The 23741-nt window shown below is 33.0% G+C and overlaps 1 protein-coding gene across 1 annotated transcript; it reads left to right on the plus strand.

Annotated features, from left to right (window-relative positions):
- Window positions 1-9398: 9398 nt before the first annotated feature.
- LOC104902350 (zinc finger CCCH domain-containing protein 20) lies at window positions 9399-11368 on the plus strand. The gene has a single exon (XM_010690096.4). It carries the CDS (start codon window positions 9498-9500, stop codon window positions 10647-10649), a length of 1152 nt encoding a protein of 383 aa, XP_010688398.2. The 5' UTR covers window positions 9399-9497; the 3' UTR covers window positions 10650-11368.
- Window positions 11369-23741: the final 12373 nt, after the last annotated feature.

The raw sequence follows: 23741 nt of genomic DNA on the forward strand, positions 1-23741 counted from the left end.
GAAATAGGTAAACTAATAAAAATCGAAGTAAGTATAATAGTTGGATATCCATGTGAATTGTGATGACTGATGACATCAACTACTTCATATATACAAAGTTAACACATACTCCTTTTAGTTTAAAGTTAAACTCTATATATATTCATCAAGCAACTATTTTATTCTTCATAATATTCGTGTCATCCTCTTGCATTATCCTTTTATGCATGGAGTATAAACTTAACAAAACTAAGAGACACACCCATGAAGTTTCATCATTGAATTATATTAATTAAATTAGTCCCACAGCTTTTATCCATACATCCACGATTCTCAAGATCACAATATGTTATTTGATGTCATAGTACTCTTAATCTATAAATGCACCATGATGTGTCTCAACTTGTTCTGTTCCTCAAAAAATACTCAACACTTATATAGTATAAACAAATAAAAAGGTTTACAACAGCTCACAATCTTGCACATGGAAGTTCAACATATACTCATTTAGTTACATGCAAGTTTCGACTATTATAAGCAATAATAACATAGATTATAAGAGAATCTATGGTCCATAAACTAGTATTAAGATATATATTCTTAGGCTACGTGCATGGTTTAGCACCTCTAATTGTAGATGTGGTTACTAATTAGGTAAGATTTTGAGTTCTTAATGTTGTATACCATGTTCTCTCTTTGTTTAATTATTGATGCTTATTGTTAGTTTACTGGATTTTATCCATGTTGACCGTCACAAACCACAGGATATATGGGGGAAGGATGAGTAATGATTCTTGTTAATAGTATAATGAAAGAAGTTTGTAGAAAGTATTTGTGAATGCATGTGCAATACAAGTATAGAACAATGAACAAACATATTATGGGTGTTACTATGAGCGCCAATTTTCAAGGATAAGTTGTACGAACACCAACTTCTACCATGCTACTAGCTTGCAGAGTACACTAGTTCAGAGGCTGGCTATAAGATTAAACAGTCTAGAAGACAACAAGCTTGAAGGTCCACTGCTGTCACAAGTATGATCCCTAACTTAATTTTGGGATGAGGATTCAAACTTAGGACATTGCCTTGAAATTCGAGGTTGTACTCCAGTGAGCTACCACCTCTCCCTCTAGTACTCCGGTGTTTAATTAGTAGGTCTCTTTGAATTTATAAGTGGCGGTTTCAAGAGATATTAAAAGTCTAAATTATAGACTTCTAGTGTAAGAAAAATAGTTTTTTTATTGACAAAGGCATATAAACATAGTTTACAACGAATAATATTAGTCATTTCACAAAATTTTATTTAACGATCTTGTTTGCGATCAATGAAGACTAGTAGACACCAAAATTGTACTTCCTCCACTTCATTTTAAATGCAGCAATGAAATATTTTATATCTCACACTCACAAAAAATACCCATTTGTTGCATTTAAAAAGATATGGAGGAAGTGTTAGTGATTGTTTTTGAGTTTGTCGTTGTGCAGTTGGAAAAAAAATTCTATAATAAGTAACTGAAACAAACGATCTTAAAATTTTGTAATTAACACCATTATTGTGATTGCCTGTGAAATGTCCAAATTCTAAAACCAATTAATTACAAAAAAAAAAGTCGAACAAATTTTATTCAATAAAAATAATTCAACATCAAAAATAAGTTTGCTAGTTGCTACGTTGATGTTAAAAATGTGTTCCTTCATGAAAACCTAAAAAAGATGGTATATATGCGTTCCTAATTTGTACAATTGTACTGATCTCTTTACTCATCAAGGACTTTCATGTGTGCTATTATTTGATCTTTACTCCTAAGTCCTATAATCCTATCTATAATCTATGCGTTAGCCTTTCTCCTACTAGCCTACTATGATATGTAAATAATCTTCGTATCATTTTTGCTAACATCATCTAAACATATTGCATTAATGCTAGATAGTTTAATTTACTTATTGCCTTGTACTAGATCAATTCTCTTGTATATATTGGAATGTACAATGTTTTAGCCACGGCGCATTTTCCTATTGATGTGTTTATTTGTAGGTAAACTATCCACTACGCAGAATCGCTATCTTTTCCTAAATTGACACATTAAATTAAAGTTAGAGATGATCATGAGTAGGGTTGGGCCGTGCCTAAAAATTGCCCATTAATCGGTCGGGCCAAAATTTTGTATCCAAAGCGCGCTAATTCAGGCCAAAATGAGCGGGTTTTTCGGGCCAAAATAAAAAAAAAATCATTTTTGACTTGCCCAAAGCAAAAAAAATCGAACCTAGACGCGGGCCAAAAACTTTTGTCCAAAATCTACCCAAAAAGCAGACCGGACCCACGAACCGGGCCAAAATGATCTGCTCAAAGTATGATAGGCTTCAACATTGAAATTCCTACCGACATCAATTTCAAAAATTTAAGATGACTAGATGAAGCCAAAAGAGTTTGTTCAAACGAGAATTCATCATAATAGGTAGTACTAGTACTAGTACTAAATACTAGAACAAGTTATGGCCCTTGACAGTTAGCAGGGATGAATATGAATTTGGTTTGCTCAAAAAAGTTGTGATTGATCATAATTTACATAGCATTATTGTGATGAATTCATGATTCTTTTTGGTTATGCATGTTATCGTCACAAGGACAAGATTGACGGAACCATATTAACAACAATTAGTTTTAGGCAAAAGTTAACGGATGCTCCTAAAAAAACACTAATTTTTGAAGCCGTGTAAGAATATTATTTACCTCAAAAGCCAAGTTTACTATACTATTTATTCTTTAATTAAGCATATAATCATGATGTTGTCACTAACCAATATAAGTTGTTTTGGAACATCATTTAACTAATCAGCTTTTGTTTAGTTAATTTGCTTAACCTCTAGGGAAGAATAAAGGAGAGGAACTGCAGAGCAGACATTTTGACGAGTTAACTAGGGATTAAGGCCGTTTAATATGTTGCCCCCATTATGGGAAGACCATGCCCCTTGAAATAATTAAAGTATAATATTTCCACCAAGTGTAAGATTTGTCCTTGATCTATGATAATCTTGATGTAAGCCCATGCAAGTAGGGATGAGGAAATTAGGGAATCCCTCTTTGCATGGAGTGAGACTCGATCCTAGCCAGGATCTTTGGGATTGGAGGTACAGTGATGCCAATACCACTAGGATATCACCTGCTTTGGTTTCTTTTTCAGTGTAACATTTTGACTTTTGCACTATTCAAATACTCATATATTTACAAAATGTTGTATTTTATTTCGATTAACATGTTCATTGGTATCAGCCTTTTTTTAACTTTTAAATTTACATAATTAGAGCCTTAGAGATATTAATGGTCTTATATTTGCAAATGTGAGATTCAAACTGTTGCACTTACTTAGAACTAAAGGAAGAAAAATTTACACTACTCAAATAGTATTATGAGTAAATATTTATCTTTTTTTTGGGGGGGGGAGAATATCGGATCTTGATATGATTAGATGTAGTTCAGATATGATTTAATAGCTAGCTGATATGATATAAGATTTCAACTATGAAGTTGTTGAGAGAATTGGGAGAATTGGGAGATTTCAACTATGATATGATTAGATGTAGTTCAGATATGATTTAATAGCTAGCTGATATGATATGATTTACATAAATGCCATGATATTGGCCCTATATCGGATATGGGCATATCATTACTCGGGGGGTGGGGGGGGAGCTGAGGCGGGGTAATAGGTGTTTATGTTGGTTCGAGCTAGATATAGTGGAATCGAAAATCCTGAAAGGCTTCTCGAAGCTTTTATATACGAAAGACGATGTTAGATTAATGTTTTATCTTAATGTATATTTACAAAATATAATTTTTTTTATTTTTTTATTGATAGAACATCAAAAAGTATTAATGAGAAAATAGTAAGTTGGCAAGCGAAAGATAACATGGTACGACCCAATTAAAACGCAGGAAATAATCTTTAATACTCTTCCAATAGCAATTGTCCACCATCAAATATTGTGATTATTATCCAGGACATATATCGTGCTAAAGGGCATAGAAAAATGCAAGCTACTTGTAACTTATTGATACTACTATGCGTAGTCATTAGTCAACAAAAGAAAAATTCTTGTTAGTGACTAGATTTTTGTTGGCTTAATGTTAGAAAAATTGTGTGCCATAATCAAATGAAGGTACAAAAATCAAATGCATGAGACGACAAAACTTTATTAGCTTAAACTTAACCATTCCTTTTAATTAGCTAAAATTAGGGGTGTGCACAAATCGGTCCAGATTGAAAGTTGGATCACATCGGAATCGGTCCGGTCTTCAGTCCACAAAAAATTTCGATTACGGGTTTTCGGTCTGGTCCAGTCCAAATCCGAAAATTCCAGTCCGGACCGTTTGGACCGGAATTTTAATTATTTTAGTAAAAAAAAGTTTATATGTTAAAAAAGGTAGAAAGTTAGAAATTGAAAAACATACTATTTTTTTCTTTTTGTGAAATACGGAATCATAGATTAATTGTTAAAGGCTAAAAGCCTTAATACAAACGCGTCCCATAAGTTCAAAATATAACTAGCGGGATTGGGAAAAAACATATTATTTATTACTTTAGGATTATTGTTATTATATTAATTTTTAATATATCTAATTTATAAATATATTTAAATAAAATTTAAAAGATTTTTTTTAGAGAAATATATATAGATTTCGGTTCAACCGGTCCAATTCCTATCCAGACCGGACCGTAATTTTTTCGATCCGATCCCATTCCAAGAAAAAGGCATATTTAAGCAGGTTTTGTTTCGGTCTGATCCTGGACCAGGTGCATACCCTAAGCCTAAAATACTTTAGGAGCAGGGTGAAGTAATTACGTGACCCGTACAAGGGTCCACCCATTGCATAGAATTTGTAGTGTCCCCAATATATGAACTACTACCTTACTTTTGTGTGGCTATAATTTAAAGCTTTGTCTTGAAGATTGTCCATATTTTTGGGGTTCTATGATCTTTTTGAGGTTTACTCATAACTCATAGTAAGTCATAAGCCACAAGATTCAAGAGGGCCCTTGGTACTTCTACTTGATTTTGTGTTTGAACTTTCGAGTACATCTTATAGTTTGTAGAAACATGAAAAATGTACTAGTGGGAGAAATGGGATACAAGTAAAAAAAAAATAGTAAATAATGTTAAATAATTAAAAGTTAATTTCTAAACTCATAAGAATTTAATATAAGAAATTTCAATTGAAATAGATTGAACAAAGAATCTTTTTTAGCAATATAGAGTGGACTAAAGAGTACTCTACAAATAAAGATTGAAATATGTATCATGAATATTAACAAATTTAGACATAGTGATGTCGAAGTTGAAATTATGAGCATTATTAAAAGCATTGAAAAGAAAATTTGAAAAATAGCATTTCTATGTAACTTGTGAGTATGACTTTTATCATTATTATAAAGTTTTTTTCATTCACTCTCCGTCTTTACTAAAAAGTTCTTTTTCTTTCATATAAGTAAATTTAAATGCTCATATTAAAAAAAAGTTATTTATATTTTCGAATTTCAAACTTTATATATATTACTAAAGATAATTTTATTACCTTACTATATTTTCTTACTTTGTTCTATTCTTGTTTGAGGGTCCATCACGATGTGAGTTGAAGATGTTATCTTGAATGTTCCAAGTGAGGATGCTTAATTATATACTCCAATTAAGTTCATAATGGACTTGCATGTAACCCTTTCTATATAATTAGGACTGGTAAAGTTTCAAGTCAGTTATATTAGTAATATATAAAGTATATGTGAATGGTGTAAAAGTCAACACGTCTAAGCATACAAAAGAAAGTATATCTAGGATGAAATAAAGTTTTCATCGAAATTTATACCAGTAGATTGGAATCAATTTTTGAGTAGCAATTTACCCTGAACTATTTAATGTATGTGTTTTGAATTTGAGCTCAAATTATAGAAAAAGTGACTTTTGTCTAAAATAGGGAAAATAAATAGAATATTTTTTTGGTTCTATTACAAGGAGTTTCCCACCGTCTACGACAAGTAGACTAATCTCCTGCGCGAGTTTGCATGGGTACCTCAAAAGGCAGTATCCCTCCCAATTGAAAATTTTCATACCCAAGATTTGAACCCGAGACCTTCGTTAAGAAGCGAGAACCCTTAATTACTCACGCCAACCCAATTATCAAACTCTTGAATAGTGTAAAAGTCAACACGTCTAAGCATACAAAGAAAGTATATCTAGAGATGGAATAAAGCCGTCGTCGAAATTTATACTAGTACATCAAATTATGTATGTGTTTTGAATTTGAGCTCAAATTATGGAAAAATGACTTTTGTCTAATATAGGGAAAATAAATAGAATATTTTTTTGATCCTACAACGAGGAGTTTTCCACCGTTTATGGCGAGTGGATTAATCTCCTGCGGGAGTTTGCATGGATAACTCAAAAGACAACGTGGGATTTTTTTTCCATACCCAAGGCTCAAATTCGAGACCTTCGTTAAGAAGCGAGAGATCCTTAACCACCACTCACATCCTCAGTTATCAAACTAGATCGATCTTTATCCAATATTCGTCACATTAGGTGATCAATTACCTTTTTGCAACAACTTCATAATCTAATCTTCTTAAATCATTGATATAAATCATGGGCCTACCATGAAATTTTTCTTTTTCATCAAAACCTTAATACAATTCACATTTTAAATTACACCTTACCCATAATGGAATTATGATATGCCTTAGTAAGGTCGCAAAGCCTTGCACATGGCTTCATGCAAAAACCTTCTCTCACCATCTCCCACGCGTCTAGTGATTCATCTAAACTTAGTGACTTTACAACTATAAAAATAATAGTAAGTTAGTCAATTATTGTGTGCATCTCTAATTATTGAGATTTTACTAAAACTGTAAAGGATAATGTTTTTCTCGAAGAATTTTGGATAGGTTTCCTTATTTAGGTGGTAGTTGACATGTAAAATTTAGAGTTGTAATATCTGTAAAGTCAAATCCAAATCTATCTACAAGAACGAATTTTTCTTTATAAAAAAATTCAAAAAAAAGAAAGAAGTCTTAAGATTTTAAGTTTGTAGTTTGATCTCATGTGCGAAGGGATTATTTTATCGTCCATCATCTTGTTAATAATGTCATTTCGTACAATATAACATTAGGAAGGTTATTACCTTGCGGGTGTTCTTCTTATGTACTTTGGATTCTCTTTCCATTGATTAATAAATTGTAATATTGTTTTCCCTTAAAAAAAAATATTCCAAGTACGTACACTGGACGGTTGGAGTATAATAGACTCGTTATATTTTAATTGACCTTTTTATGGGGTTAAAAAGATGGGAGTTATGAAACATGAAAACCTTTTAATTAGGGTTGCGGATGAGTAATAGAAACATTTCCACAATATTTTTTTGATCCATATGAGCCACGAAGGTGGTACAAAGTACAAAGAAGGCGAGGGGGGATTCGAACCTGTGACCTATCGTTCACAGTACCTCAATCTTTACCACTAGGCCAAGACATCCTTGGTAACATTTCCACAATATGATACTATATAATTCATAGATGATATTATATGTAGTATTAGTTTATGTTCATAGAAATTTCCTCGATTATTTATATTATCTACACACTTTATACTTTATCATTATTAACATACATCTTTACTACTTTGATTATATTTCTTCAACACAAGTTTTTTTAAGTAGCTTTCAGTGTTTTGATTTGGTCAAAACACTAATTAGGAAAAATAGTAGTGTTTGGTAAGGTAGTGCGTGGTACGAGTAGCTTTTAGTGGTATAAGTAGTGTTTTAGTAGTGTTTGTCAAAAACTACAATTTGTAGCTTTTTTGGTAGCGTTTAGTGGTGTATAAATTATATATCAAAGTTTTGTTTGAGTTTTTAACTAGTTATTTGTAAACAATTACTTTGGAAGCTTCTTTTATCGAACATTAATATCTTATACCGCTATTAAAATGAGATACTAGTAAACTAGAAAACAAAAGGAATCTCATCATACACTAGAAACATAGGAGCAACTATAAAACAAAACGTTTGATTAGTAATTTGTTTACTATGTGCATTTGTAGGTATGTTAGAAGATCGTACACTATGTAAGTATGTAACTCATATTGTTACACATTGTGCGATTGAAATATATTCTGAAATTGTTTTAATACCGGACTCCTTTCCCCAAAACTTTAATAAACTCTAGTGTAACTTGATTTATTATAATATTAGTATTCAGGTTTGGGCGATTACTCGAGTTTTCTCTGTACTACAATTTAATACTAGTTAAAAAGATCATTTCATACTCATTTAATTAAAAAATAATCTCATTTATTATATGTATTCAAAAGTTTTCCATTCACATGTTGCCCTTAAATCTTGATTTAAAAAAGCAATAATGATATATTGGAGGTTGTGGGTTTGAATCTTCACGTCAACAATTCTTCTTTTTTCACTACTATATGAGAAAGACGTAGATCGAATGTTATTAAATAAGAAATAATAAAACATGATGTATAAATATTTTTAGGAATGCCTTTTAATATATCAATATAGATTTTTTTCTAAAAAACCTCCCAAAAAAATTAAAGGAAAAACATGAAGAAACACCCAAGGCAAGAAAAACTATAAAAAGCATAGCAAAAAAAGAAAAACAAATCATCATCATAAAGATAAAAGGAAACCCTTACGTATATGACGTTCCACCGCCTTTGGAATTCAATACAAGGGATTACTATTTACTTGACCTTTCTTTATTAATTTGCCATATATTTTTTTAGGATGTCTATTAATTTTCTTATTTTTTTTTTTATATTTTTAAAATGGGATTAGTAACTTTTTTTCACTCAAACATTCAACTTTAATATAAAATAATAGTTTTTCTTTTTCTATGACCCACAAAATTATTTCTGTGAACACTACGTGTAAAAGAAATGAGTAAACTACGGGTCTGTTCTCTCCAGTTTATTTTTAGTTCAGTTCAATTCAATTCAATTCAACTCTGTTCAATTCAACTTTGGACAATACTTTTACTCTCACAGAGTCACATATCACTATTCAGTTCACTTCAATTCAGTTCAGATCACTTCAATTCAGTTGTTTTATATCAAAAGAACCGGCCTAATAAAAATCGGAGGGAGTATTTTTCACTAACTACTCTCAAAGTCACCAATTATTCTCACACAAACAAATCAAAATAATCCACATGTCCCAATAATATTCCACCTCAAAAATAAACCCACCAATCCCAATAAACCTTCCTTCTCTCATAAGTAACAGCTGCTAACTCTAGAACTTTCCCCATTTCTCCACTTTTTAACCGCTCATGGTAAAAATAAAAACCTAACCATACTTAAAACTTTTAACTTAACCATAGTTAAACTAACCCTTTATATACCTCTCTTCATCTAGCCGTCTTTTGTTATCATTTCCTCGGACAAACTCCAAAATTATACACTCTCTACATTCTTTACCTTCTTCCTCTTACATCAACAACAACAACAACAAAAAATTATGATGATCGGAGAAACTCACCGTCATCATCAGATTCATGTTCCACCATGGCAACAAGAATCTCTTAATCCTAATCCGAGTATTCAGTTTAGTACTTCTTCAACATCGTCATCTGTTTCGTCATCTATGTTATCATCAAGTAGTTGTACTGTTAATAGTAATAATAATCACCTACCAAACTCACCAACCTATTACGACGCCGTATTGGCGTCGCTCCGGAGATATTTGATTCATGATTCTGGTGAGAAAGAATCGTCTACTAATAATTCCGGTGAGTTGTTGGATTTTCATGTGGAAGATTATGATGATGATTTCTTCATGTATGATTTTAAGGTACGTAAGTGTACAAGAGCCCGGGCGCACGATTGGACAGAGTGTCCATTCGCGCACCCGGGTGAGAAAGCGAAAAGGAGGGACCCACATAAGTATGATTATTCGGGTACAGCATGTTCTGAGTTTAGGAAAGGTGGGTGTAAGAAGGGTGATTCTTGTGAGTTTGCTCATGGTGTGTTTGAGTGTTGGTTGCACCCGGCCCGGTTCCGTACACAGGCTTGTAAGGACGGACCCGGGTGTAAACGCCGGGTCTGTTTCTTTGCACATAGTCCTGATCAGTTACGGAACGGGCCGGGGGTCGGTAGTCCGAGAGGTAGTGGACAGACTGGACACTACCTCTCGGGTACTGAGGATGGATCAGCGGTTGCAGTAGGTGTAGCTGGTATTTCTGTCATGAGCTCTCCTACTAGTACGAATACTGTAGGAGAGCTTGTGGCGTCCCTCAGGAACCTGCAGCTTAACAAAGTTAAGTCTATGCCGACTGCTGGCTCTGGTTCCTGGGGGCATGTTGGTGGTGGCTCGCCAGTTTTTGGGTCCCCCAGAGGGGTTGTGGGGACCACGGCGATGAGCCGGGCTGGGTTCTTTAGCTTGCCGACAACCCCGACCCGGCCTAGGGTCGGGTACTGGGATAGCAAGGAGTTCATTGACGAAGAAGAGGAGCCTATGATGGAAAGGGTTGAATCAGGTAGGGAACTAAGGGCAAGAATGTTTGAGAAATTGAGTAAAGAAAACCCTCTTGACGGGTCGGGTAGCCCGCTTTCGATTTCTACTCGTGGGCCGGGTCCTGATTTTGGGTGGGTATCCGATCTGATTGAGTAACAATACATATTCCACCCTTCAGGTCGCATTCCAATCAATTATAAAATGACACATTATCTCGCTGATTTTTAATTGGTTAGTTATTTCTTATAAACTTATTTACTTCAAAAAAACCCTACAAAATTTGAATATTACTACTAGAAGCAACTAATAATAGTGTTTATTATTATTCTATGGTAAAAAATTCTGCTGACTGAGAAAAAACCAGAAAGAAAATATTGGAAGACAATTGTTTTTTAGAACTTTGAAGATATTATTACTATTAAAAGGGAGGAGAATATTGTAAATAAACTTTCCCAAATATGTGGGTGTGTTAAGGTATCAAAAGTATCCAACTTTATCTCTATTCAAATATTATTTTTCTACTTGGGGGACAAGTTGGAAGGTCCTAGATTGGGAAGGCAAAAAAAAGGAAGATCATAGTTGATTTTGTATAGCTGAAGCTATAAAAATTCACTACTTTTTGTAGCAAGATGCTGAAGAATGGAAAAGAAAAAGTGGGTTTATCATCATATGACTTCAAACAACATTCTCAATTTTTTTTATTAAGCATGTATGATTGTGAAGAAGCTGAATTTTTATTGTTGAATATTATGAAGTTAAGTATGATTATGACAAATTAATTAAGTAAGCTTTTTTTAGTTTGCTTTCTACTTTAGGGATGTAAATATGTTATTTATAATATGTTGATGTATAATTAAAATGGTTTGTTACTTTTATTGAATGGTTTTGGATTATTTGACATGATGTGATTTGTTTTGTTAAGTTTGGTTTGCATAGAATGGATGTTTTTGGAGTAGTACTAGCTATAGTGCTTGGTAGTATTATTGGTAGTGTTTTGTCCATTAGTTTATGAAAGAAGGTGGTATTACAATAGTCAAGTTTATGTACGAATTTCTTGAGTTTTGACGATTCGTTAGATAAACGATAATAGTACTAAAATTTAATGTATTACTCCATCCGTTTTCTAAAGATCTTCTCTCTTTCCGTTTAAGAATGTTTCCAAAAGATCTTTCCTCTTTTGCTTTATTCCTTATTTGGCAAAACAAATTTTTCTATTTACCCTCTCATGTCACTATCATATGGTCCACCATTACATTATTAATTTAATTTTACTCCCTTTCTCTCTTCTATTTTAATCTCTTTTTATTTGTTTATTTATCTTAATCTCTTTCTCTCTTCTACTTTACTCACACCATGCCCCACACAACTTGATTTTCCTTGGTATCTGTAGGAACAGTAAGGTGTTGTTTGGTTGGAAGCTATTTCCCTTGGAAATACAAATTCCTAGGAAATATATTATGGGTGTTGTGTTTGGTTGGAGGGAAATGGTAGAAGCATAGGAAATACAAATTCCAAGGAAAATAGAATTTCACATGAAACATGGGAAATCACTCACCAATCCCCTTCTTGGTGAGTAATTTCCTAGGAAATGCAATTTCCTATGGTGTCAACCAAACAATTTTGTCTAATTCCTAGGAAATTAACAAGGGAAAGAATTTCCCATGAAATGTAAATTCCCATGGGAAATTAGTTTCCATGTGAACCAAACGAGGCCTAAGTGGGAAGATCTTTAGGAAACGGAGGGAGTATGTGAAAATAAAAACTCGTATTTATGTTCATGATCATAAGATTAATTATATATAATTATATATATATATATGTTTTTCTTCATAACTTTATTAGGTGAAATTGAGTAAAAAAATGAAATTTTTTCAAATTGTATTACCATGCTAACTAATACGTTTGGGTAAATTTCGCAAAGTTCCTCGACAACAATCACAATGAGTTCATAACTTGGCAAATTACTATTGATGTTCTATTTAATTTTGTTCTTGTTTTAGTTGTGTAGATGTAACTAGTGTAAAAAAAAGAAGTTAATATGTAATTACATATTTTAGAGTATAAGCAGAATTTCGATATGGACGTTAGATGATGGCAAGTGATAAAATTTCAGTTCAGTTCAGTTCAGACCAGTTCAGTTCAGTTCAGCTCTTGCCAGTACTTTTACTCTCACATATCACTATTCATTTCAGTTCAGTTCAATTCAATTCAGTTCAGTTCAATTTAGTTCAGATCAGTTCAGTTCAATTCAGTTCAGTTCAGTTCAGCTGTTTTATGCCGAAGAGAACAGGCCCTAAAATATACAAATCATTGTTGTAGTAACGCACTATCATATTTAGACGTGTGATTTACTTCAGATAATTTTTGTCTAATATCGCAATCTTATAAAGAGAATAAAAGTAATATGTGAGGGTGGATGAACTTTATTAAATATGGCAATGTCAAACTTTTTGACATGAAATTAGAGGCAGGGAAAATATTGGCAAAAATAATGGAAGTCTTATACAATTTCCTTAATAAAGCTTTTCATTTGTAGTTTAAAAAAAACTGAAGTATAAGACTCGTATTTACAGCTAGTTAATGGCGATTATCTTCAAAAGTTTAATTTAAACAACAAAATTTTGATTCATTTCATGTTCTCATTGTTCCTTTCCTTATACTTTTACTACTAATTCAAATGTTTTCTTTTGTCTAATTTTTAAACTAAAAATAGATATATTTTAATTTGAGGGTGTTATTCCATCATCGTGATTGTATGGGCCGAGAATCATCGTCCTGGCATGAAATTACTATTGAATTAACGCCATATACTAAATGAGATTCGGAAAGGCAATAGTTCTACACTATTTGCGTAAACTTTGCAACTTTTAGGAGGTTCTCTTTGGATTTATATTGTCATGTTTAATCACGTCTTTCAGATGTACTAAGCCTTCTTACTTTCATGGTGTGCTCGTGAAATACTCATTTTTCTTGCCTAATGATAAAAGTGATCTTTATTAGTGTCATAATCGTTGCCAATGCAAGTTAATGAACTATGATTGACTCGATGCGATAATTATATGGCTCTCCCTCTACTTACGACTACATTTTCTCTAAAATTTGCATGATATCATAGACAATTTATATTTTTATAAGTATATATTAAAATAAATCTAGTGAAATTTTATATGTTTATGTTTTAGTTATAACATACGTCCAAATCGATCAATAACATCCGAATCGAATAAATCGGCCCATACCGATTTACTAACGGGGTGTTCTAATATGTTACAAAATTTCGGCTTAGCCAAGGATCTAACAAGAGGCCGAGGATAGTTGGAACTGTGGTATCGGTTTTTTTAAATAATATTCTCTATTAAAAATGAATTTTCTAAAATTTGAAGTTTTAATTATATATTTAAAGGTTGGTCGAAAAAACTTCGCGCAATATATATAAAACCAGGTATTAGTAGTACTATAATCTAATTTTTGGCTTTGGTACAATAAATTTTGTAATTTATTAACATATATAAAATGCATTAATGGTCAAAGACCAAAGTGTTATTTAAGAGTATAATAAATTGATATTTGAGGAAGGTTAAACTTGCACACAAGCCTTTCTTTGAAGAATTTGACCTTAATTAGTCCATCCTAAAATCAATTAGCAATATGTGGATAAGTAATCTACAAAAATTATAAGTTAGAAGTTAAATAAACTCATATTTTAGTTTCACTAAGATCCGCTCTCATTACATATGAATTCATCCTTTAGTCAAATAATATGTTCTCTCTGTTGGACTTCATGATCTAATTAAATAAATAATAAAGTTAGTTCTCTAGCTTAAATCTGATAAATTCTAGCTAATATGTAAAAATTAGTTAGATAGCATATAATATAGCCTTAGTTAACATGAGATGATATATATTTTAGTATGTTATGTAAAGTGATTTTCATTATATTTTTTAAGATTAATATAAACTCAAATTAAACTAATTATACTAATAAGTATTCAAAAGCTTTAGTCGAAAAATATAACAGTCGTCTCTCTTGGAAATTCTTAGATTATCAATTACTATTCGACTAATTAAGTACTTTATAATGTTAATAACCGTTTTTTTACAACATTTTAAAATTGATTTTCCAACTATATATTGGCTAAACATTTGATCTAATGGCATTAAATTTATGCTCTTTTTCACATAAAATATAATTAATGAACATTTTTAATTTAAACTTATATGAGTTTCATAAACCTTGGATTTCACTTGTACAAACTTAATTTTTCATTGCAAATCTTTGAATTTTCGACCTTGAGGTTGCAAAATACATGAGAATCATATCATAGCATTGCTCCTCTACCTCTACTACCACCTTAAATGACCTTAGTGAGGCATGAAACATATCTTGTCTTCTACCTAAATATACTTCCTCCGTTTAGAAAAATTTACACCATTTGCATAATGTTTACTACTCACATTTTACACTTTGATTATCTTTGATGATTTATATTTTAGAAAAAACATGATCTTGTTAGATTCATCTCAATGTATATATTTTTAATATTAACTTTTATACTTTTTACTCATTGATAAAAATTGAAAATATTAACGTCTGAAACCATGCATCGTCAAGCGTGAAAACATGAAATGATGCGACTAATTCTAAACGGATGAAGTGAATCTCTAATGACATGCATTATGTGATTGTTTATCCAATTTACTGAATTGCGCAAAATTCACTCAATCACATGTTTTCACCCTTTTCTTGCGATTGCTAGATTTTATTGTGGCCCGATTAGTAATCACACCATGTGCACATCTAAGTGTTACAATTTGGTTTGTTTCCTCAAGTGGCAACTGTCTCAAGTTTCACCAGCTACCACCCCAACAATGCTATTTAAGATCCATGACCATGACTCACCAATCTCACCTTAAAATATTTATTTTTGTGTGGTCCATTCTCGTGAGTACGTAGAAAATATGTTCTAATAATAAATATCCATATGAAGAAAATGTATTTAAATATTAAGAGTGATAAATTTGATCAAATACTTTTGTGAGCAAATATTTGGTTCACTTTTGAAATTGACTTGTTCATTCTTTATGGTCCAATATTGCTTAGAATAAATTCGCCGTAGAGGAATGGTTTTTTCCAATTGACCCCTTTAACAAGCTATGGTGACTGACATAGAAAAAGTTTTGGTAGACTAATGATTTGACTATGGGATGGGCATAGGGTCAGGTCCAGCATATACTTGCCTCGATTGGATCCGATCCATTATTAAAGGCTCGGGTCTAGAACTTTGAGATTTGAGTATGTATGTTATAATTCGGATCTGGGTTTGAGTTTATAGTAACAGGTTAAGTGACTTGCTAGGCACCTAGGCCCACGCAAAGGCAGGTCATACAATAGTTTGAGAGTCTTGAGACTGCTACTAAATTACTGATATTTTTTTTTTGATTGCGAGAAAATTTGCATTAATTGAAAACTGAAGTACAACCTAATGCTAATAATACAACCAAACAGAAACAACTATCACTAACAAGAACTACATGATGAACTCAAACATACTTTTTAAAGAAAACACTAACTACTATGTGTCCAGTTCGAATGAAGTTTGTCTTGAGCGATAGCCGGTGAGGTTAGATATGAAGATATCTATTGAGCTACAAAACCCGATGATTTTCATAGAGAGATTGTCGTACATCAGCTAGTGATCCCAATGTCTACTAGATGCGAAATCTCAAGGTCCTTGATGATCCTCTTGGGATTTTCCTGATTCGACTAACAAGGAAATCACGTTCTTTAGTGACTTCTGACTCTGCTGCGAGGGTATCCGAAGTTCAATCACACTAAATTGAAACTCAAAAGACGTGGAGGTCTTGACGTGCCCCAAGACAACCGTCAATAGTTGAACCCCACAACGTTAATTAACCGTTAGATTAAGTCCAATCTAGTCCTTGAGTTCCAACTTCCAATTTACCCATACTTCTGATGATTATAGTAGAATCCATAGCAGCCACTTATTTGTGCGGATCAGAATTTGCATGGACCATAAATTTGTGGTACACTGTCAATTACTTACATGATATATAAATTTGTGGCCTTGTGTCACTCAGTCTCATTCATAGAGAGTAGAGACATTACACATGCATTAAGCTAATAATGGTAGGTAAACGGTAGCGTCTGCTAGTTTATATAAGTTAAAAATTCATGTCTAATTTACTTTGTGGATTTAAGATAACTTTGTTTCTTTCTTATATGCTTTCATTTTGAGATCAAACAATTGATCATTAAAATTAAAGAACTAAGATGACTAAAAACACCCTCCCTCTCCCTTAGTTATTGTAAGGATTTATATCTTTGCGGAATATATCTTATGCCCGGATGAAGGTTCTATCTAATATTATGTACTACCTATATATATATATATATATGTACTTGGACATGGACCAGGCATGTTCACGGGCTGGGCCCGTGGGTTTTAGGCACCGTCTGGTCGGTCCGAGCCCATGAAAGGCGGGCCATGTTGTGCCGGACTTGAAATTTTCAAATTTTGTCCACAGGCCTGCGGGCCGGGCTTGTGCCTCCCCCGGACCTGACCTGTGTTTTATTGTTTTTTTTATTTTTTGCAAATTTTAGATTAAAAAACAAAGAAAAGTGACATTCGGTCCGTGGGTCGGCCCACAAGCCATATAGGTGGGCTCGTGCGAGGATGGATCGGAAATAAAATTTCTTAACCTGATAAGCCCACATCTCATGTAGCGGACAATGGTCCGCGGGCCTTGAGCGGGCTCATACCAGGCTGCATCGACCCGCGTGCTGACCCTGCCCTTGCCCATGCCATCCCCACCTCTCTATATATATGATATCCTTTTTCAACAAAAAAGAAAGACTTAAAATAAACCAACCAAAAAAACGAAGGTAACAATCTTGTGCAGAATTTGAATTTTGACGTCGGTGAGTGGTGACTCAACAAAAGAAGGAGATATTTTGTGGAGACTAGAGTAATTTTGTTTATGTCGGTAGTGCCTTTTATGGACTATTCCTATACAATGGCTGAACAGCATGAACATAATTGGTAAAAAGGAAATTGGGGCCTAAAGTTTGAACATTTAATTTTACATCTTACCATTATGCTAACTTTGGAACTATTCGTCGTCCTAAAATTACTTAAAAACCACCACAATTATCATGTAAATATACCATTATACTCTTAATTGTTTTTAAAACTCTTTCTTTTCACCACCACCTAAAATCACTAATCACCAATCGCTACCTCCAACCCACCGACAACAACAATATCTTCCGACGACGTAATTTTTTAACAATTCCCCTTATAATGACCTTCTTTAATGAAAAAAAAAGCATACTCCAACATGTTTGGGACGACCTAAATATGAGAGAAAAAATGATCAAATTAGTCACTTGCCTAACAATCAAAACATATTACTCTTATTACTAAAATTGATAAGGTTTATAAGTACTAATATATCTAGGATCTTGACCTAGGGAAAGATAAAATACCACAAATCCAGCACTATGCTGCGGTATTTCCCGGCAAATGGAGGTTATTGTCAAACACCTTTCAATAAAAAAAAAGAAGGTTATTGTCAAACTACATAATCTAAAGTCTAAACCGTGAAAATACACATCAAGTGATAAAATAAAGCAAATCCAAATGTTGAAGCATCTTGGTGGGAGTTCAACTAATTTTGGTTTTATTCAATCCACATATAATTCAGGTTCTTTTCATCAAAGATATACTATCATAAGAATACGATATGCAACAAATCAATATAGGTGTGTGCATCATTTCGAAAATGACACAATAGACTAACAAACCCATTTAAATTACTTGAGCGATATGCTTGTTTTTATTTAGATGCAACATTTAATTTTAATTTAGATGCAACAAGCAAGGGCTGAAATGAGTAGAGATCGAAACAGATAAAAAAAAAAAAAGGGACCTCGTGTGTTAGAAGAGTGAAAAAAGAATATATTGTCACATGGATCGAAACGATTTAGAATAGAGAATTGTCGAAAATGAGAAACGGAAAAAACCAAGGAAGTATATGAAAAGCACGGTTTAATCTTATTGGATTTATTTTAATGTGAATATTCTAAATATATACTTTTTTTATAGGTCTTAATTATACACATTAGAAATGTTATTGGTTAGAAAAGTGTGTTGATTGAGAAAAAATTATTAAAAAGCAAATGTTGCATCTAAATAACATACAATATAAGAAATATATATGGTAGCATCTGTTTTTTTAGTGAGAAAAGTCCTATCATTTACCTTTGTTTTTCTTTATTTTGGTTGAAATATCATCCACCTTTGTGTGTTACGTAAAGAATGCGTCTTTTGGTGACAATGAAACAATCTATGATCTAACGCAGACAGAATTGGGGTGTAGAGTACGTATAGTTCCGCTATTATGCGTATTCAATTAATTATGTTTTACATTGAATTAGGTCTCGGGAGTATTTTTAGTTTTACTATAGTATTATAAAAGTAAGAAACGCGTTGGGTTGTATGAAAAATCAAACATTTCATTTAAAACAGAACGGGGGAAGTATGAGCTTTACATGTAAGGCTCTTCTCTCCCAAATTATTGATCCATATGCTTTTTGTTTCAAAAGTCAAACTCAAAGTTTATCAGCTTCGATATATCATATGTTTTCATTAACATAATTTTTTTTTAAAAAAAATTATCATGTGAATCATGTTATAATTCTTCCAATGTCTATTTCAAAATATCTAAACTTTTTAGAATTTTTTTATACATGATTAAAATATGTAGATTCCATGAAAAAAGCGCAAATGATCCAATTTATTGGTACAAAAGGAGTATGTTCTTGTAAAGCAAATTTAGTATCACTTTTGTAAACTCTGTATAAATGTGATTCAATTTCTGTTTCTCCTAATTTTAGAAGAAACAAAGCTATGATTAGGTAATATATATTCAGGTTAAGATTAGGTTAAGATTGAGGTGCTGTGAACGATAGGTTACAGGTTCGAATCCCCTATTCCCTTCTTTGTACTTTGTACTGCCTTCGTGACTCATATAATTAAATAAAAAATATAATACAGTACAATTATCAAACAAACCTTAAATGATCACTATCACACTATGCTATGCTACTTTTAAATAGAGCTATTCCTATTGTTAGAAAAGATTGATGTTAGTAAAAAGCTAGCTTACTACTTATAGTGGAGATGGAAAACCAAAGGAAAAGGACAAATCTTGAAATTGACTTGTTAGGAAAAGACTATAACTTTGGAAGGTCATATTCAATAAAAAACAGTGACATAAATGCCAAAAAAAAAAGATGAAAGTAGAATATGATGCTTAATTTTACCCTAAAGAAAATATCATTTTATGTGTCCTTTTGATTCCTAGAGTTTTGGACGCATATATACAATCATGAATCATGTATATGTGTCTGATTTATGGGTGACGAATCAATTAATTCGAACATGCTTGGCCTTCAATTACTTGACTTATACGACATTGGGATGTATCAAGTTTTGTACTATAATTGGAATATTATTTGAACATGTCTACTATATAGCATACGTCGTTGTAACTTGTACCATGCTTGAACAGATGTACGGCTAGTTGTTCAAGGAGGTTAGTTGTCTCATAATGGTGTTAGTGGTGGCTCGGGGAGTGTTAGGTGGTGAAAGCCAAACTAGGCCGGGTGACGGGGTGAAGATGGTGTTGGCTCGAGCGGGAGATTAGTGGTGGCTAGGTCCGAAAAGGCCAAAAGCGAGTTTCCTCAACTCCATTAGGTTACCTTATATACTATGATACCAACTAACTGGATTTAGGACTGTTTTAAACATATTGGGGCCTTGTGATAATGTAACTTTCATTTCCTAATTTTTTATAAGAAAGTAGGTATATCACGATTTTGTCGTTAGGATTATCCGTCATAAAAATGCATTATTTGGTAAGTTTTTGAAAGTTATAGAACAATACTTCCTAAGAAATTTTTGTACACGCTGATATAGGCATTTTCTTTGTTATTTCTATCACAACCACGAACCAGCTAATACTCCCTCCGCCCCAAAATATAGTTCTTCATTCTATTTTTTTTCACGGAAATTAAGGTAAGTAAAATCTAAGAGGGATAGTAAAGATTTTTGTTTAATTAAATAAATGTTGTATGGGAAAAGATCGATTATTTTATGAGAGAGAATGAAGAATAATTGGTGAAAAGACATTAATTGTAATACTTGAGTTGAATAAAAAAGTTAAAAAAACTAATTTCAAGAAGCAAATTACAGAAAAACGTGGAATTAGATATAGAAACAAGACTATATATTTTGGGATACCCAAAATGAAAATAGGAACTATATTTTAGGACGGAGGAAGTAGTAATTCTCTTTGCTTTCAATTTTTTTTTACAAGAATGTTAGCAGCAGTACTAATCGGTTCTCTTTGCTTATTCTTTCTTTTAAAATTAAGGTTCATATATACATATTAACCTCCTATATTGCATATTTAAAGCTCTCCAACATATTAAAGCTTATTTTCTAAAATAGGATAAAGTACATATCGGATCATCAACAATATTTTCCCAATACGTATTTAGGACATTAGTAAGAAAATTGTAAAGCGGTATTTAACATCTGAGTTATTTTAGGTGAAAAATTAAATGGACCATGCGAATGTAATTAGAAGATGTCAAGTGTATGAATGTAACAAAGAAGTTTACAAATGGAAGTTTTCTTGTCCAAATATCCATCGACCCAAACATAATTAAGTCGATTTATTTGCTATTTGTCGGCCCAACTGATATGAGTTACATGGGCTTGGGCCTTGGGCCTTTGGCCTATATACTTCATTTCTGAAGGTGGTTTCACCGTCCGAGACTTTGAGTACCTTTGTAAGTTTGTAACTTCGTTTTCCCCCACGCTCATTTCTCATATCAACCACTTGATGAGCCAAAGGAGAACTTCTCGAATTTGACTTGATCAAAACTCGTCTTTATTAATAACTAGGCTCAATTTAAGCTCGTATCGAATTGGCTCAATGAAGCTCGGGTCAGGCGAACTATCATGAGTCAATTCGAGAGCTTATAAATAATTTCAAAATTTTCTTTAATAAAACTTTTAGTATTATAAAGTAAGGGCCTGTTCTCTTCGGTATAAAACAGCTGGACTGAACTGAACTGATCTGAACTGAATTGAACTAAACTGATCTGAACTAACCTGAACTGATCTGAACTGAACTAAACTGATCTGAACTGAACTGAACTGAAATGAATAGTAATATGTGAGAGTAAAAGTATTGTCAAGAGCTGAAATGAACTGAACTGAAAATAAGCTGGGGAGAACAGGCCCTAAGTGTACGATGGAGAATACATTAATAATAGACATATCGTAGAGAGCCACTAGACTGTCGAGAAATCCAAAACTTATTATTTGATTTAGTCACATTGTCTTTACACCACATAAGTTAAGTGCTTTATTTATAATAACTAATCTAAGATATTAAAATTTTTATGCTTCATTCGTTTAAAAACAAGTGCAACAATTTAATTTCGATATTGACAAGGCATAATGAAATCTTCAGGGATGTCCCTCCTTCCCCATAGGGCATTTAAGTGATTTCACCCGTAGACTCCAATTCGCTCACCGGATAGTGAGACCCTCGTGTTTGGTTAATCCTAGTGCACACCAGATAATTCAAGACATATTTCAACAATTGTTCAAGAAGAATGGATAAGAAGGTAATATAAATATATGCAACTTATACCATCCATATCTACTAATTAACTAATTGAGGTAGTTATGTAATTTAGAAGCTTCCGTTTCTACATGAAATAGCAATGATGACTTACGAAGGATTTAGTATTTATCTTGCTTTAAAAGCTCCTTTACCTGTTCTTTCAGCTTGTAAGAGAATAGAAGTAATTAGTTAGAAAGACCAGCTCAAAGCCGCCATTTTTGTATTTTTCTTCGTTGGGACTTTGGGACTCTATGCACTCTCAGTTTCTAGAGCACTTAATATGATTCACTTTAATTTCGTGGGGCATATCATAATTGATGCATTCAATTGTAAGACGTGCCGTAATTAAAAAAATTTAAAGCTATCTAGCTATATTTATTAGCTACTAATTTATTACTCGCTCCGTTCCAAAATATAATTCTCATTTTCATTAGGTGTCCTAAAATTAGGGCTGACAATCAGGTCGAGTTAGGTCAATTTCAGGTTGACCTGATTTAGTGATGGCCATTAGTGAGGGCTGGGCGGGCCGGACCGTGGGCCGTAGTGGGTTGGGCTAAGATTTCACGGCCCAGGACCAGACCGTGAAATTCATGGGTTGGGCGGGCTGGTCCGCGGGCTGAAAAATCTTGGCCCACACCGGTCTGTTACCGGTTTTCACGATTCGTGGGTCTGATGGGCTGGACCGGGCTGACGGGCCGGCATGAGAATTTTTTTTTCAAACTTATTTAATCATTGAAATTATTCATTATTCTTACATAAAATCTTTAAAATGAATTAAAAATATATACAAATATTAATATTAATGAATAATTTCATTATTTTTAAATTTGATTGAATTATAATATATGCAATTTGATTAAAATATATAAAATTTGATTAAAATATACATAATTTGGTTTAATATTTACTTGGATTGGGCTGATTTGGTTCATGGGTTGGGTTGGACTGGTTTCATGGTCCGGGCTGGGCGGTTTTAGTAGTGGGCTTTAGTGGGCTGGGCTCAAGAAATCTAGCCCACGGCCCACCCACCAATTTCACGGTTCGAGTTGGGCTGGACCGGACTTTTTCTGGCCCGGCCCACACGACCCACGAGGTGGGCTGGGCTGGATTGGCCCGCACCGTTGGCCATCTCTAACCTGATTTATATCTAAGGTCACTTACCCCTAACCCAAACCCGACCTGATTTTAATTTTAGGTCGAAAATCATAACATAAACCCGATCTTAACGATTTCGAGTTGACCCGAAACCAACCCAAAATGACCTGAAATGAACTTCAACTATACACACTAAGTTCTGAAAATATGGGTTGATGACCCCGAAACGAAATTTAATTGATCCAAGAAATGGGTTTGGCTCAATACAAATAAGAATAACAAAAGACAGGTTGTATAAGTTATGAAAGTCTGGTTAACAGGTTGACTCGGCCTGAAAATAATCTAACTTCTAAATCGGGTTATTTTTAGATTCAAAAAATCAACCCGAACCTAACCCGGTATTTTTTCAGATGGGTTGGATCGACTTAC

The sequence above is a fragment of the Beta vulgaris genome, chromosome 8, assembly GCF_026745355.1.
Source record: "Beta vulgaris subsp. vulgaris cultivar EL10 chromosome 8, EL10.2, whole genome shotgun sequence".
NCBI lineage: Eukaryota > Viridiplantae > Streptophyta > Magnoliopsida > Caryophyllales > Amaranthaceae > Beta > Beta vulgaris.